The following is a 14,619-nucleotide window of genomic DNA, read 5'->3' as shown; positions in this document are numbered from 1 at the left end:
AATTTTTTGGTTTCGAAAAGGCGACATTTACACTGGAATATATGGAAGTTCTTTCTAAAAATAGGAAATAATTATAGGCATATTAATGCCATCATTTTAACGTACTAGTAAAAAAAATTGAATTCACTATATATAGATAATGTTTACTTAAATAGCTATTTTAATGGAGAAAACTAATAGCCCTATTACTTCATGAAATTATGAATATGAATAGTACTTTGAATAGTAATTTTTCAAAATCATGAATAGTACTTTGAAGCATTCTGAATAGAAACAGCACAACAGACCACAAATTTTCCCATAAATGACTGAAATGTATTAGGGATGTTAAATGCACCATTATCTGTCAAATATTTCATTAAGTGGTAGAAAATTAAAGACAAAAGCTACGTGAATTTCTTTCATTGATTCAAACACTTTAAAAACCTCAACATGAAAAGTTAAGATGAATTGGCATTCTATATACATTTAAAATATTTTCACATAGTTGTAAGGCAAAACTATTTACGTAAAATTTTGTCCAACAGGCAATCATGGCTACCACAAGAAAAAATGTTATCATTAAGAGGAGAAAGTTAGCATCGCTGCAGTATACTAGTGCCAACTATAGTTCATATGCTGACTTATATAATTAATTGGGATATGCTAAAACTAGCATATCCTGATTCCAAAATTTGACCTATGTGATAAATTCAATTCAATGGTTGATGATAAGGCCATTTTATACAATATAGAATTAGGTGGTTGGGATTTGATGTTACAATTCTAAGCATCTCAATTTTTCTGAATTGATAACATCTTTCGAAACAGGTTAGAAGTTTTTAAATGAAATGATTTTATATCCCTTGTATGATGAAAATTCAGTGATTATTTTCAACCTTTCTGTAAAAAAATGCTTTTTATATTTTTACATACTTTTAAATTTGTGATATTATTTCAGATTATCACTAGAATTTAGCTGTGACATGTCACTTCATAACTTCCCTCATGATACTCAAACTTGTGATATAGTTGTAAAAAGCTGTAAGTATAACATTTATATATATATAAATCTGTGTGTAACATAAAAAGCTTCAATTAATCTTTTTATGTTAGTTCTTTCCTGTAAATCCTTTTCTTTCATTTTATTATTCTAATCGAAATGCTGTCTCACACTTTTAGATTCACATCCTGTCCTTAAATCTATTTTTGGCTCAAGTATGCATTAATTAAAAGTAAAGACATTTTCCCTTTACTCTTTGTGGGAATCGCACGACCTATTTAATAAACCAACAATAATTCCCTCTTTTCCCTAGATAGAGACATTTTCAGATTTTTTGCAAGATTTTCCCTACCAGAAAAACTGATAGTCAATAGAGTATACAACACTTTTCGCTCGCCACTCAATAAAGAATGATCAAATAAAATTAATTTGCTTTCATTAAAATTCTGTGTCTTGTTTTTCTGCTCGGTCCGACTGTCACATTTTACATACATATATATAGATATATATATATGCACACATCTAAGTTGTTTCCGAGAGTAAGGTTTAAAACAGGTTTTAGGCTGGGGAAGAGGGCAGAATATTTATTTAATAGTTATTAGAGAGAGAACAATCATCCAAGTGATACAAAATCGAAGCGCTCCTTAACCTCAAGGCGGGGGAGTCATATATGAATTCTCAGGGTGTCGATAATCATGGTAAAAAAGATAAAACTGGTAGGCAAACTATTTTAACAGCAGTTTATTTGGTGGCAAGGTAATAATAGTTTGCTTTATTTAATTCACCACTTAGTTTGAATTAAAAGTTGTATAGTTACACTTTTAACCCACAAGGATTAGATGCGTTAGATTTAAAGTGAAAGCAAAAATAAGTCTATTAAATTAGCTATGGCCAAACCTAAGCTACTGCTTTTTATTTTTTACTATCCTGATTCTGATTCCGTACGAATACATTTATGACTAGCCCGTCCCAAAAAGGTTAATAAAAGTTAGGGAAAATCTCGTAAAATGTTTCGTTTTAGGGGATAAGAGAAATAACATAAAAAGATTAGCTGAAGCTTGTTATGTCACACACACACACATATATATATATGTTTTGGTAAAGTTTATTTCCCAAATTTACATTAATAAATGTATATAATCAGTGTTATTGGTGATTTGACCAAAAACAAAATATTAACTTCAATAATTAAAAATTATTTAGTCTATCCAACCTCCAAAATATTATTAATGAGTAATATTTATATAAAATATACTAAACATATTTATGTTTGAGTATCTACATTTACAATTTTTTTATATTCTAAGGTTTTAATCAAACTTTTGTAAAAAAGTTTACTAAATTTAGTAGAATAATATAGCATTTCTTATCTCATGATTTATGCAATTGAATTGCATTAAGAATTGAACATGGAATTAAGAATTGCATGAAGAATAGTTTTAAAACATTTCATTTTCTCTATTAGCTAACAATTTGTTGAATTCTTAAAATCTGGAAAAGTTATACAAAACTTCTTAACACATAAAACCTTATATCATCATCTAAACTTGTTCCTTTGTTGCAAGGCAGGATAGTGTAACCATAAAATGAACTTTAAGCCACACCTATTAAATAGTATTCAAAAATACTTGATTTTAAAGCTTTAATGAAAAGATTTTCATTACCTATAGATTAATTAATTTGTCGTAAGGATCAGATATTACGAAAAACATTTTTACCATAAAGAGATCTGCATAGTCTATAAACAGTCTTTACAAAGGGATATTCCCAAGAATGTTTAGCAATTTTTAAAGATTAACTTTCATTGCAAACTTCACAGTTCTGAACTAAGTTAGTTTAGCTGGAACCAATAACTTGTCAATAAAAATAATTTTTAACTAATGTAGAAATGTGATATAATTAGTGGGAAATGGTGCTGGAAGCGTCAGCAGTTGGCTCTTAAAAAATATATTTCTGAAACATTTGGTATAAACACTCTAATGTGTATAAAATACGCAACTTTATTAAAAAGAAAACTTAATTTCCCTGTTTTAAAATAGATAGGTATTTCAGATCATTATCATAATACCTCATAAATTCGAAAAAACATCTTGTGGTGAAGAGTGGCTCTTGCCAATTCTTTTGCATTAACAGGTATTATTTCTAATCATAAAATGATTAATCACAAATTAAAATGATCTAATCATAAATGACGTTTGCTTCTTAAAGTTTTTATCCACTGACAGTAACACAATATTAAATAGTTCTAAATACCTAATTTTTGAATCTATAATATTTGAAAACAAACAGAACTAGAAAGGAGCAAAGACTACAATAAGCCTGATTCTTTCTAGCTTATAATGAAATATTTTCTTCATATCTAAGCATTCCTTAGCATAATTATGGTATTACTAATAAAATCCAAATATTGAAATAATTGCTTGATTATTATCATTGCATATCATAGCATAAATATAATGAAATAAATGTTTCTCTAGGTCGAAATATAACATTGGTTACTTTTCTAAATAATATCAATGCAATAATCAATTATAAATTTTTTTTTTTTTTCAGTAACGCACACTTTGAGTGAAATGAATCTTCACTGGCGCGATGCTAACTCCCTTAGTGTAAGTGACTTCATAATTCTACCTCAGTTTGAGTTTATGGATCCTCAAACATCAAACTGCACAAAGAAAGACATGATGGGGAAACATGGTAAGAAATCTAACACACATTTCAACATTAGTTTAAAAAAGCACATAAACACTGAATCACAAATATATGCATAAAACAAATTCACTTAAGTTTATCATTTTGCTCCTACAATGCTCGACTTCATTTGCATTTATATATTCAATTTTATAAGTTTTAAATAAATAAAATATAAGAATACAGTTTTAATGAACTATACTAAACATTAATTGTTAATATTCTAAAAAAGTCCTATCTTGAATAGAATTCAAATTAAATACTTCAATAGATTATTTTAAAAACATTGAACTTTTCTGGTCTTGTTTGTTGGAGCCCTGAAAATAGATTTAACCAGTTAATAGGTCTTTAAAATAAACAAATTTAAAAAGAAAAAAGAAGAAAAAAAAACATTATTCAACAAACAAATCAAAAAAACAATTAGGATCACTTTTAACATTTTGTTATTGTTTGAATGAAGGTTAATCAAACATAAAATGTAAATTAGGATAAAGTAACAATAGGGTCAATTTTGAAACGTTATTGTTTAAATGAAGGTTAATTAAACATAAAATGTTTATTATGATAAAGTAAATGCAATTGATAAAAAAAAAAGAAATTTATAAATACGTGAAAAAATAAGCTGACAAAATGAAATACCTATCCTGTCTTTCCATAAGTTCAACTCTCACTTGAATGGACACACACATTTTATTTTTTTCACTTGATGTTAAGAATCAGCATACAACATCACAATAAAATAAATGTAAATGGGATCAAATATTCAGATAAAAGTGAGCAGAAAAAAAACTTCAAATATTAAAAAAACAAATAAAGAATTGAGTAGTTTTGGTAATGATAAAAACATTTCCAATTTAATCTGAAGCAAAAAGAATCTGTTTTTTTTTAAACAGCATTAATAACTAGATTCATTTATCTTCGTTATTTATTCTTCCCACGAAAGTTTAACAACATATTAAAATTATTTAATTTTTTTACTGCTCTTGTCTTTTCAACAACTTCTAAATAGGGTCCATTGCAGCAATATAAATGTATAGCAATCCTAAACTGCAAAGGAAATGAAAGAAAATCCCTATGATATAAGACTTTTCGTATCTGGGAAATAGACCGGGAAAATTTTACATTTGATTGACGATAGTTCTCGTAAAGTTTAGTGTGGAAACCTAAAGATTGTACAAAAGTAGGGATGTGCAACTAGATCATGTTTGAGATTCATTCAAAATCATTTTAGGATTATAAATAATTTCTTTCAATATAATCAACATTCGGAAACAAGTTTTATTGTATTTTTCAAATTATTTTGAAAATTATTACCTAGCAGAAAAAATTAGTCTCGTGAATGATCAATAACTTTTATGATGTATTGATTCAGAAAACTAGTACCCAGAAGGGTATCCTTCCCCTAGGTTCCAGATTAAATCATTACTGTGTTATTAAATATTGCTTATAATTCTTTATTGTTTTAGAAATACAAATTTATAAAAAACAGAAGAGAAAATAAATTCTTTTTTTTTTACATTATTGCATGAAGTATATTTTAAAATAAATTTGTAAAAAAAATGCTGCCAGTGAGCATTTTGTTAATTTTAATATAATTTTAAAATTTTCAGAGCAAAATTAGAATATCATTTGACACAACATTAGCTGGAATGCTTATTGATTTCAGAAAATTATCATTATCATTTGAAAGTCTAGTATACAATGTTTTATGCATATATTTCTAATCATTAAATGTTAATAATAAATAAAAATACATTTTTATGAATGAACACTAGATATCCATAGTAAATATCATGCAAGTTTAATCTCAAATTGCAATCAAAATATTTGTTATAAAAGCATTGTATTTCATAAAACATTCAACTTTTGTTTTTGAAACTTTAAATAAATATTCATAATTCACTATACAAAGTAAATTTTTCAGGCAAATTTGCATGTCTAAGAGGAGTGATTCATTTAACAAGAAGAGTTGGCTATTATGTCATCAATATTTATATACCAAGTATTCTAATTGTCTTTATGGCAATGCTAACATTTTGGATACCTGTTGATGCTGTTCCTGGAAGAGTGACTTTGGGAGTAACATCACTGTTGACCATCATAACAAAACAGTACCAAGCTGCATTGCCAAGTGTTTCGTATGTTGTAGCACTCAATGTTTGGCTCTCAGTCTGTATTGGTTTTGTATTTTGTAGTTTACTTGAATATGCAGCTGTTGTAGCAATTCTCAGTCATCAAAAACGAGTAGAAAAAGAAAAAGTAAGTTTTGTAAAATATCACGATTGTTCAGTAATATTCATAAGCTTTTGGTACAAGGGCAAAATGGCTTGTTAGGGAAATTTTGGGCGTAATTTCCTTAAGAAGCTTGCCTATTAAAAGATACAAATTGACTTAATTTTACAGAATGCAATTCTCATACATGGAAAACAGTTGAAAATAAAAAAATATAATTTTATGTCAATTGAAAATAGTTTTTAATAAACCACAACATTTTGTATCTCTTAATCCAAAGATAAAATTATATAGCAAATTAAAGGAATGAAGGGGGGGAAATGCATTATGAATAATGCAGAAGAATTTTAATACAGTCGAACCTGCCTATCTCGAATCTCGCGGGAAAGGGAAAAAAAATTGAGATAGAGAGGTTTCGAGATATACAGGTAAGTTTAAAAAATGAAATTCGAGCAGCAATGTTTAATTAAAAGAAACTTTAAATCATTTATGTTGTAAAGAATTTAATTATGATTACATATTAATTACATCTAATAAAAGTTTTTAACAGTCATACGCACCTCATAGGTAGTCTTTTAATGATTTCTGACGTCGGATTTTCTTTGATTCGATAATTTTTCGAATGTTGGAGAGAGCAGCGAACCCCTCGTGTCCAACGTTTTCTTGACATTCAAGAAAGTTTGTTAAACGTTCCACAGCTTTTTCAGCTTCCTTTACTGTCACTTTCGGTGCTTCTATATGCTCTTCGTCTACTTCATTTTCGTCTTCGGAAATGCATCTGACATTATCGACAATTTCCGAATCTGTCCAAGTTCCACATGTGGCCAAGGAGTCATCCACTTGCAAAAATTCTTCAAAGGAAATGTTCACTTTTAATCCAGATTTTATTGCATTCCAATCTTGTGAATTTATTTCGATAATTTCTTCATCAGGGATATAAGTTTCCTCAGCTTCCTTTTCGGAAATTTCAGTCTCTTCTTCAATAATCCCCATCTCTTCTTCACGCTCATTCTTAAACCCAGCTTTTTTAAAACCATTTTGAATGGTCTTCTGTGTTACATTTCTCCATGCGTGGTCTGTCATTCTGATAGAATCCAGTACATTTATCTTAGGAAGGGTACTTCCTTCATCAATTGCATCTACGAGTTTGCGGATCAACTGTTTTCTGTAGTTAACTTTAAAACTTCTGATTACTCCCTGATCCATAGGTTGAAGCTTTGAGGTGGTGTTTGCGGGAAAATACTTAACACAAACATTTTTCAGTTCAGGCAGATTGTTATGCGCACTACAGTTGTCTATAGAAAGAATAATTTTTCTTTTTTTTTAATCACATGGATTTGTCTAAGGACTTTAACCAATTTCCAAAGATTTCACTCGTCATCCAAGATTTTTTATTTGCTTTGTATGGAAAAGGGAAGGATTTTACTTTAGAAAAGCATCTAGGCTTTTCTGAGCGTCCGATCATGAGAGGAGGAAGTTTCTCTGTGCCTGCTTCATTTGCAGCTAAGAGCAATGTCAAACGAGCTTTACTTTGTTTTCCTCCCCTGCATGCTTCATCTTTAAACATAGCAGTTTTGTCTGGCAAACATTGATAAAACAGTCCTGTCTCGTCAGCATTGAAAATATTTTTTGGCTCATAGCCTTTCACTAAATCAGGAATGTTTTTAATCCAGTCTTCGCATACACTTTCCGGAATAGATGCACTTTCACCACAAAGTTTTCGAAAAATAATACCGTGCCTATTTTTAAAACTTTCCAGCCATCCGTTACTGCCCTTAAAATTATCTTCAAGGCCAAGCTCTTTAGCAAAATCCTCAGCTTTTTGTTGCATTATTTGTCCACTGATAGGAATACCGCTGCTCCTGCATTGTGTAAACCATTTTAAAACACATTCATCCACGTCCGGAAAAGTGCATTTTCGGCTTTTTTTCGCATTCTTGTTGCTGCTATGAAATTTTTGCTCCATAGCTTCTCGATTCTTAATAATTGTAGAAAGAGTGCTTGCTGGTAAACCAAACTTCACCGCAACTTCGTTTTTTTTTCATTAATGGATTTCCGTCCAAGAATGTAAAAATTTTCATTTTTTCTTCAATGGAGAGAACATTCAATTTACGTTTAGCCCCTGCCATACTTAATCAAAATTCAATTGAACAATGTTTTAAAAAACACTGAAACGCTCAAACCAATGACCTCCTAAAAAAATTCTACTGATAAAATGAATTTCTCTTTGTGTTGTTCTTATCCATGTGTGGAAACTGATGCCTAGTGGTGACGCCCCCCTCATCAATCAACTTTTCATTGTCCGAATACACTCAATTGGTTGGAGAGTGTGAGGATAGTAACCGGAAATTCCAAGAAACGACCCCCCAATCTGCTCATTCTTACTTCCCATGGGGCTAAATTTTTCGGTTCTTCTAATGTAGCTTGTTTGAACAAGTTCTGCTGTCCAGGCATCGGTTACGATGATGTACATTCTCCTTCAAAATTCGAGAAACACAGGTTTTGAAAGAAATTTTTTCGAGATAAACTTGGAAAAATACATTAAAATTAAATCATTAATGTCGGGAAACTAAGAAATTTCGAGAAATACAGGTTTTCGAGATAAGCAGGTTCAAGATAAACAGGTTCAACTGTATAAACTAATTGTAAGCAACATCTGTTTTACCAAAAGTAAGTATTATCCTAAATTCCAATTAAAAATAATAATAAAAAGCATATAAAATGAAAATCATAAGTGTAGGCCTCATAGTGGACCAAAGAAAAAATCGGACCAAAAATGAAGACATTTTTTTGGAACTGTATGCATATACCAGACTTTAAAAAGGGCTAAGGACAAACTGAAAAATAACTCACTGCACTTAAATGTAATAAAGGAAAAATTTTATCTCAAATTCTTTTGAGATAAAGCGTATAATCAAATATATTTTAAATAAATGTTTCAACCCTTTGCAACTCAACAACTCCGATTTAAGAAATTTTTACACAAAAAAAAGAATACAATATTAATACAAATATTAAGCTTGAAAAAAAAATTAAGACCTTATAAATAAAATTTATTGATAAAAAAAAGTGTTTGCTGCAAAATACCATAAAAATTCCAATATATTTAAGGTTTAAATTTATGTGAAAATTTTTGAAACAATTGTTTTTATTGTAACTAAGTCCCACACCGTATTTTTCTCATACAGTTTGTGCAAACCCTTTACATCTCGGATATTTACAACTTATCTTTCTTTCTACCCAGTTAGGCCAATGTCCCATTTCATCTAGACACACTGGTTTTGGTTGGATATGCTGAGCAGGTCCTCTATGCTTCTTTTCTTGAATGCCTTTTTCTACATCACTTATCCTTTTTCTGTTAGCTTTCGCTTTAGTGCTCATTTTACAAAGAGTTTCAGCCGCTTTAATGCAGAAGTCAAGATTTTTTTCAGTTTTTTTGTTGCACTCCATGAACATGTTTATACAATAGCCAAGCATTAAACATGATCAAATCCAGAAAGAGATAAAACATGTGAATAAGCCTTTTTTTTGTTTTTCAGTAATATCTTCTGACTTCCCAGAATGCTGTTTATCAAATCTACTCCCCCCAGGCTTCTGTTATATTCAGATACAACAAAGGGTTGGTCAATATATATGTATGATTTTGTAGATTTGTTATACTTTTGAACCATTGATTTAGGTTCTTCACCAGCAATAAAAGATGCCAAATGAACAATTTTATTATTTTTCCATGATGTTGAACATCAACTCCTTCAACTGTTGTACAGTATTCAGTAGATGATTCCTGTTCTTTTTCTTCAGATCTTTGTTTGATTTGCAGTTAGGTACATGGTTTCTCCGTATTGTTCCCAAGCTTAGAACATCAGAATATCCCCCTCAGCCAAATATACAATCAAGGAGATTGTTATAAAAAAATTATCAAACTATATCCTGGTGTTCATATGTCATGGAACAATTCCTGCAGAATGCATTACATTAATAGCAGCTGCACCAAGATCTGCTCCCCCCCTACCTGAGTCAACATTTCCTTTACTTAAAACTAGTTCCGATTTTATAGGCAGATCCAGCTCATTATAGGATTAACATTGACTTTTTATGTATGTTGCAGATATACAATGAGGTGATACATAGGGTTAATATATCAATAATATACTTTAAAAAATATATAATTAATACATATTTTAATTTCAGAATTACTTTGTTTAGAACGGAAATTTTCCAGTATTATTTTATTAAGGGAGCACTGAACAACTCATGATAAATCTATGATAGAAAATTTTTACAGTACTGACTCATTAAAGAAAAATAACCAGGATCATATAGTTAAGATTCCTGCATACCAAAATTTAATTAAAATTTGTAATGGAGTTCAAGACTTCCTTAATTAAATTATTTTAAAATAAGGTTACAATAATATAAAAATGAAAACAGTGAACGCTTGACGTTTTTCTACAAAAATAATATAGCGGATGATCCCCTAAATTCTATTCTAGTTAGAAATTCTATTGTATTTTTGATTAGAATCGAGCATTTTTTAATCAAGATAAAAGAGACAAATCAATAATTGCAATACTACAAAATTCCATCATTCTTGATTTGTTACTCCATTTGCTGCAAAAATAAATGAGTCTATCACCCCTGAATACAGATGTGGGTCAGGTAAACACTCTGTGGATATGGTATTTATAAATGAGTATTTACCCCTGCTTTGGGTAAATATCCAAATCAGGGTTTTATAACTTTTTGTTATTTTTAAAGCATAACCATGATTTGTCTTGCTTATATCTCTGAAAATAATATAATTTTATCTTTAATTTTAAAAAATAAACTTTAAACTATATATGTCAGCTTCAGAAGAAATACTTCATAAAACACTACAGACATTATAATGTTGCATTACATTGCAATATACATTGCTGCATTAAAAAAGCAATGTACAAAGGTTTGCAATGTGTTATGTAATTTAGTAGACATTATATTAAATCATTTAAGTTCAAGTTAGTACATTTTTCAAGAACAAATAATATTTTTCAGTGCAATGGAATAAACTGGATTAAAATAATACAGAGATTAAGATTAAAATTTATAAAGTTCGTTGAAACTAAGTTTTTAAATCAGTTTTGTTCATTCATATTTAGTTAGTAAATTAACTTTAAATGATGAAACAAAAACTATAATTTCGATATCTAAATTTTAAAAGAAATTTATTCATTTAACTACTTTATTTAAACCTCATTTGTCTATTTTTACAAAAAGAAAAAAACTGCAATTAGTTTAAAATTTTTAATTTTCTATATTGATTCTATTTTATTTAAAAAAAATATTAGTACTTTTATTTTTAAAAAACAGTCATATTTGTGAAATTTAAAAATTTTATTAGGCACAAGAAATATTGAATTATGCAGTAAACTTTTATATTAGTGAGTGTTTTTTTTTCCTTCAAACTTTAAAATACAAGGCAATTCAGATGATTAAACAAAAGGTAGTCTTATTTACTGTTTTCTATTCTATATAAGATAATCATTATTAATATTGTTCCTAAGCATTGTTCTATGTTTTTAATTAAATTAACAATATTAAAATTTAATGAAGTATTCCTTGAAATTAAAATATCTTGTGATTCGTATTAAAAATACATCTTGTAATCGGTAATATTGGTAAATTTTTGGAGATAAGTTTTGTCAATACAAAAATTAATTTAAGTATAAGAAGAAGAAATTAACATGTATCTCAACTGTATATATTTTAGTCTTATAAATAAAATTTTATTCATCTAATGTTTATTTATATTTAAAAAAATTAAGGAAGTTTAACTCTATAATAACTCTATCAAGTATTATTCTTTACTTATATCGATTAGGAATAAAAGATATTTAAGGCAAATAAAACTTATTTCAATCAATTATTTTTAATTAGCATGCTTTTGTTGTATATATTTTGGCTTTTTATGTCTTATTCAGACTAAAGTTAATTGCATTTGATGAACAAAAAACTTTTTTTTTTAATTGAAAAACAATAAATTATATATATTTAATTAACAAAAATAAATAAATAAATTTTCTTTCTAAATACTTGTAAGAATTATTGCATTTTGGTTCACTCAGACACTAGGAATAAAATGATAAAACTAAATCAAAATTTTATTTATTATGTTATTAACATAACAAATTAAATATGTTCATCTTAGCTCAGAGTTACTCAATAAGTTAAACATACAATTTAAAATGGGGGAAAATGAAGTTTTTCTTTTCTTTCCTATAGCAGTTTCCTTCAATAGGTATAAAATCTCATTAAACTTAGAATCTCATTAAACTTAGTATACAAAAATATTTAAAGATTTAAGCAAGCATGTACTTTATACCTCTTTGAAAATCAAACTAATATTAAGCTATATTTCTTTTAATTTAGTTATAAAGATGTAAAAACTCAAAAAATTTTACAGCCAATTTAAAACATCGTGCAATATTTATTATTCAGAAAGACATCATCACTTCACAACTAAATATGGATCAGATAAGGAATTATGTATGATTAACTTTTTAAAATAAACTACTTAAAACCTGAATAATAATTTTTTCAATTTCAAAAATATATTTGTGACAAAACTTTCTTAATTTAGATTTTATTTTCAAAACCACAAATTTTGGGAATTATGATTAGAAATGTCAACTTTAGGAGATTAAACCACATAACTGCTCTCAAATGAAGATATAAAAAAAAATTACGATTTCAATAATTTACAGGTTCAATTGACTGAATTTTTCTTTGCAGTAGATAACGAATTAACTATTGACAATGTAAGCAAAACTTAACTATCTTAAATATCATAATTTTGAAAAACGAATGAATTTTGGATATTTACCAGGGTAATTGTCCAGAGTATTAGTTATAAAAACTCCGGTATTTTTTATCTGTAACCCATGAATACATTACCATAAAAACTTAATGATATAAAACTGTTAATTAAGTTTCTTTTTTTTACAAAATGACTGAATACCTAAAAAGTTTGAAACTATTAATCATGCTCATAAAGCTATATGCCTGAACCATGTACAGACTCGATGGACTGTATCTAAGTTTGAATTATCAAATTTTGCGATTTTTACTGGCATTATAAATTAAAATAAAAATATTGGACCTAAAATCATGATTTTCCAATACTTAAGATTTTTTATTTTAAAATCTGAAAATTGTATGTTAGAAAATGGGATTTTCCGAGAACACACAAAAATTAGGAATTACAGGACAAAAAGCTATAAATTAGAATAAATAAGGTCAACATATTTTTTATCAGAAACATCAGGACAGCTTTATATGCAACAAGTTTAAAATTCTTTCATTAAAAAGCAACAAAAAGAAAATACAACCCTCATTACAATTCCTGATGTATAAAAATTTTATAAGAATTGAGAATTAAACTGCACTTCATTTTGGATACTATTCTAAAAAATAAAGTAGTTACATCTTTGTGTTATGGGAAGAAAAAAAAAAGAAACAGATTTTTATACAAGGACTAAGGAATACTAATCACATTAATACTAAGTAACATGAAATTGCTGTCATACACATAAATAAATGGTGTATTTTCATTATTTTAATTGACACTTTATAACTTTCTTTCAGAGAGCACATAGCTTAGAAGAAGATTCAGGATGCTACAAACTTACTTATATATTTCATTCCAAGCTTGAAAAGATTGATGTTGTTCAAATTGATAGAATATGTCGTATTGTATTTCCTGTCATTTTTGTTTGCCTTTGCCTTATTTACTGGATTTTTTATACAAAAATAAATGCTGATTATTAAAGTTATAGGTAAATAAATATTAATGGGTACAAAGTTTATTGTTATATACAAAATGAATGATACTGTATATAAATTTTTACTTTTTGAATCCATGTTTTTTTTATATGCATAAAGAAAATAAGCAGTATGAAACAAATAGTGTCTTTGGTTTTACTTTTAACCAGTATATATTTAGAAACCTTTTCCCTTATTAGTTAATTTAGAGGTTTGTAAATACCACTAATTTGATTCAAATTAATACATAAAGTGTTTAAAAAAATGCAAAACAAAAATATTACAATAAATTTAAGAACAAAATACGGGATAACAAGAATGAAATTTGCATTATATTTAGCTATTTTGAGCCACCAAGTACAATACAAGCCTTTTATTTGCTATTAAATGAGACAATAGTGTAAAAAAAAAATTTTGATTTAAACTTGTGTTAATGGTTTTGAGGTTTGACACTAAAATTCAATAATCTACTAAAAAAGTGAAAAAGAATTGAACTACTTTGTCTGTCATTAGGATTACATTTTAAAAAAGGTCAGGATACTCTATTGATGAAGGAAAATACAAGCAGTTAAGTAAATTTAAATAAAAACAAGATAAAAAATTGCATAAATATTACAGGGTGGCCACTCAAATCAGATTTCAAATTTCCCTGATTTTTCCAGGTTTTCCAGATAAAAATCTTAAAATTTCCAGGTTTTTGTTTCGTTTTTTTTCATAAAGTGTAGGCAATTGGGCAAGATTTTTTATTTAATTTTTAATGTTTTGGTACAAAATTTTGAATCAAGAATCATTAATGCAACAATTGTAAAGATTTGTCGACAAACATTAGCGATTGTAAAAAAATGTGACTGGTTGGTTTGCTGAGAAAAATTAATTCATAGATTTCTTTGAATGGGAGCAGAAAAACTTTCAGA

At 27.8% G+C, this 14,619-nt stretch overlaps 1 protein-coding gene across 2 annotated transcripts in view; it reads left to right on the top strand.

Annotated features, from left to right (window-relative positions):
* LOC107453414 (glycine receptor subunit alpha-2) overlaps positions 1–13,744 on the top strand; it is a 37,810-nt gene extending 24,066 nt beyond the window's left edge. For both annotated transcript variants that reach the window (XM_087156083.1, XM_087156084.1), the window contains 4 exons: positions 941–1,023; positions 3,536–3,679; positions 5,598–5,932; positions 13,529–13,744. In XM_087156083.1, coding sequence (XP_087012209.1) covers positions 941–1,023; positions 3,536–3,679; positions 5,598–5,932; positions 13,529–13,711 — 745 coding nt within the window. In that variant the 3' untranslated portion in view covers positions 13,712–13,744. The remainder of the gene's footprint in view (positions 1–940; positions 1,024–3,535; positions 3,680–5,597; positions 5,933–13,528) is intronic.
* The last annotated feature ends 875 nt before the right edge of the window (positions 13,745–14,619 follow it).

This window comes from Parasteatoda tepidariorum, chromosome 12 (assembly GCF_982258835.1).
Source record: "Parasteatoda tepidariorum strain Cologne lab strain chromosome 12, Ptep-v5.0, whole genome shotgun sequence".
Lineage (NCBI taxonomy): Eukaryota > Metazoa > Arthropoda > Arachnida > Araneae > Theridiidae > Parasteatoda > Parasteatoda tepidariorum.
Note: the sequence above shows the minus strand (reverse complement) of the source record. Positions and strands in the feature narration are given on the sequence as shown.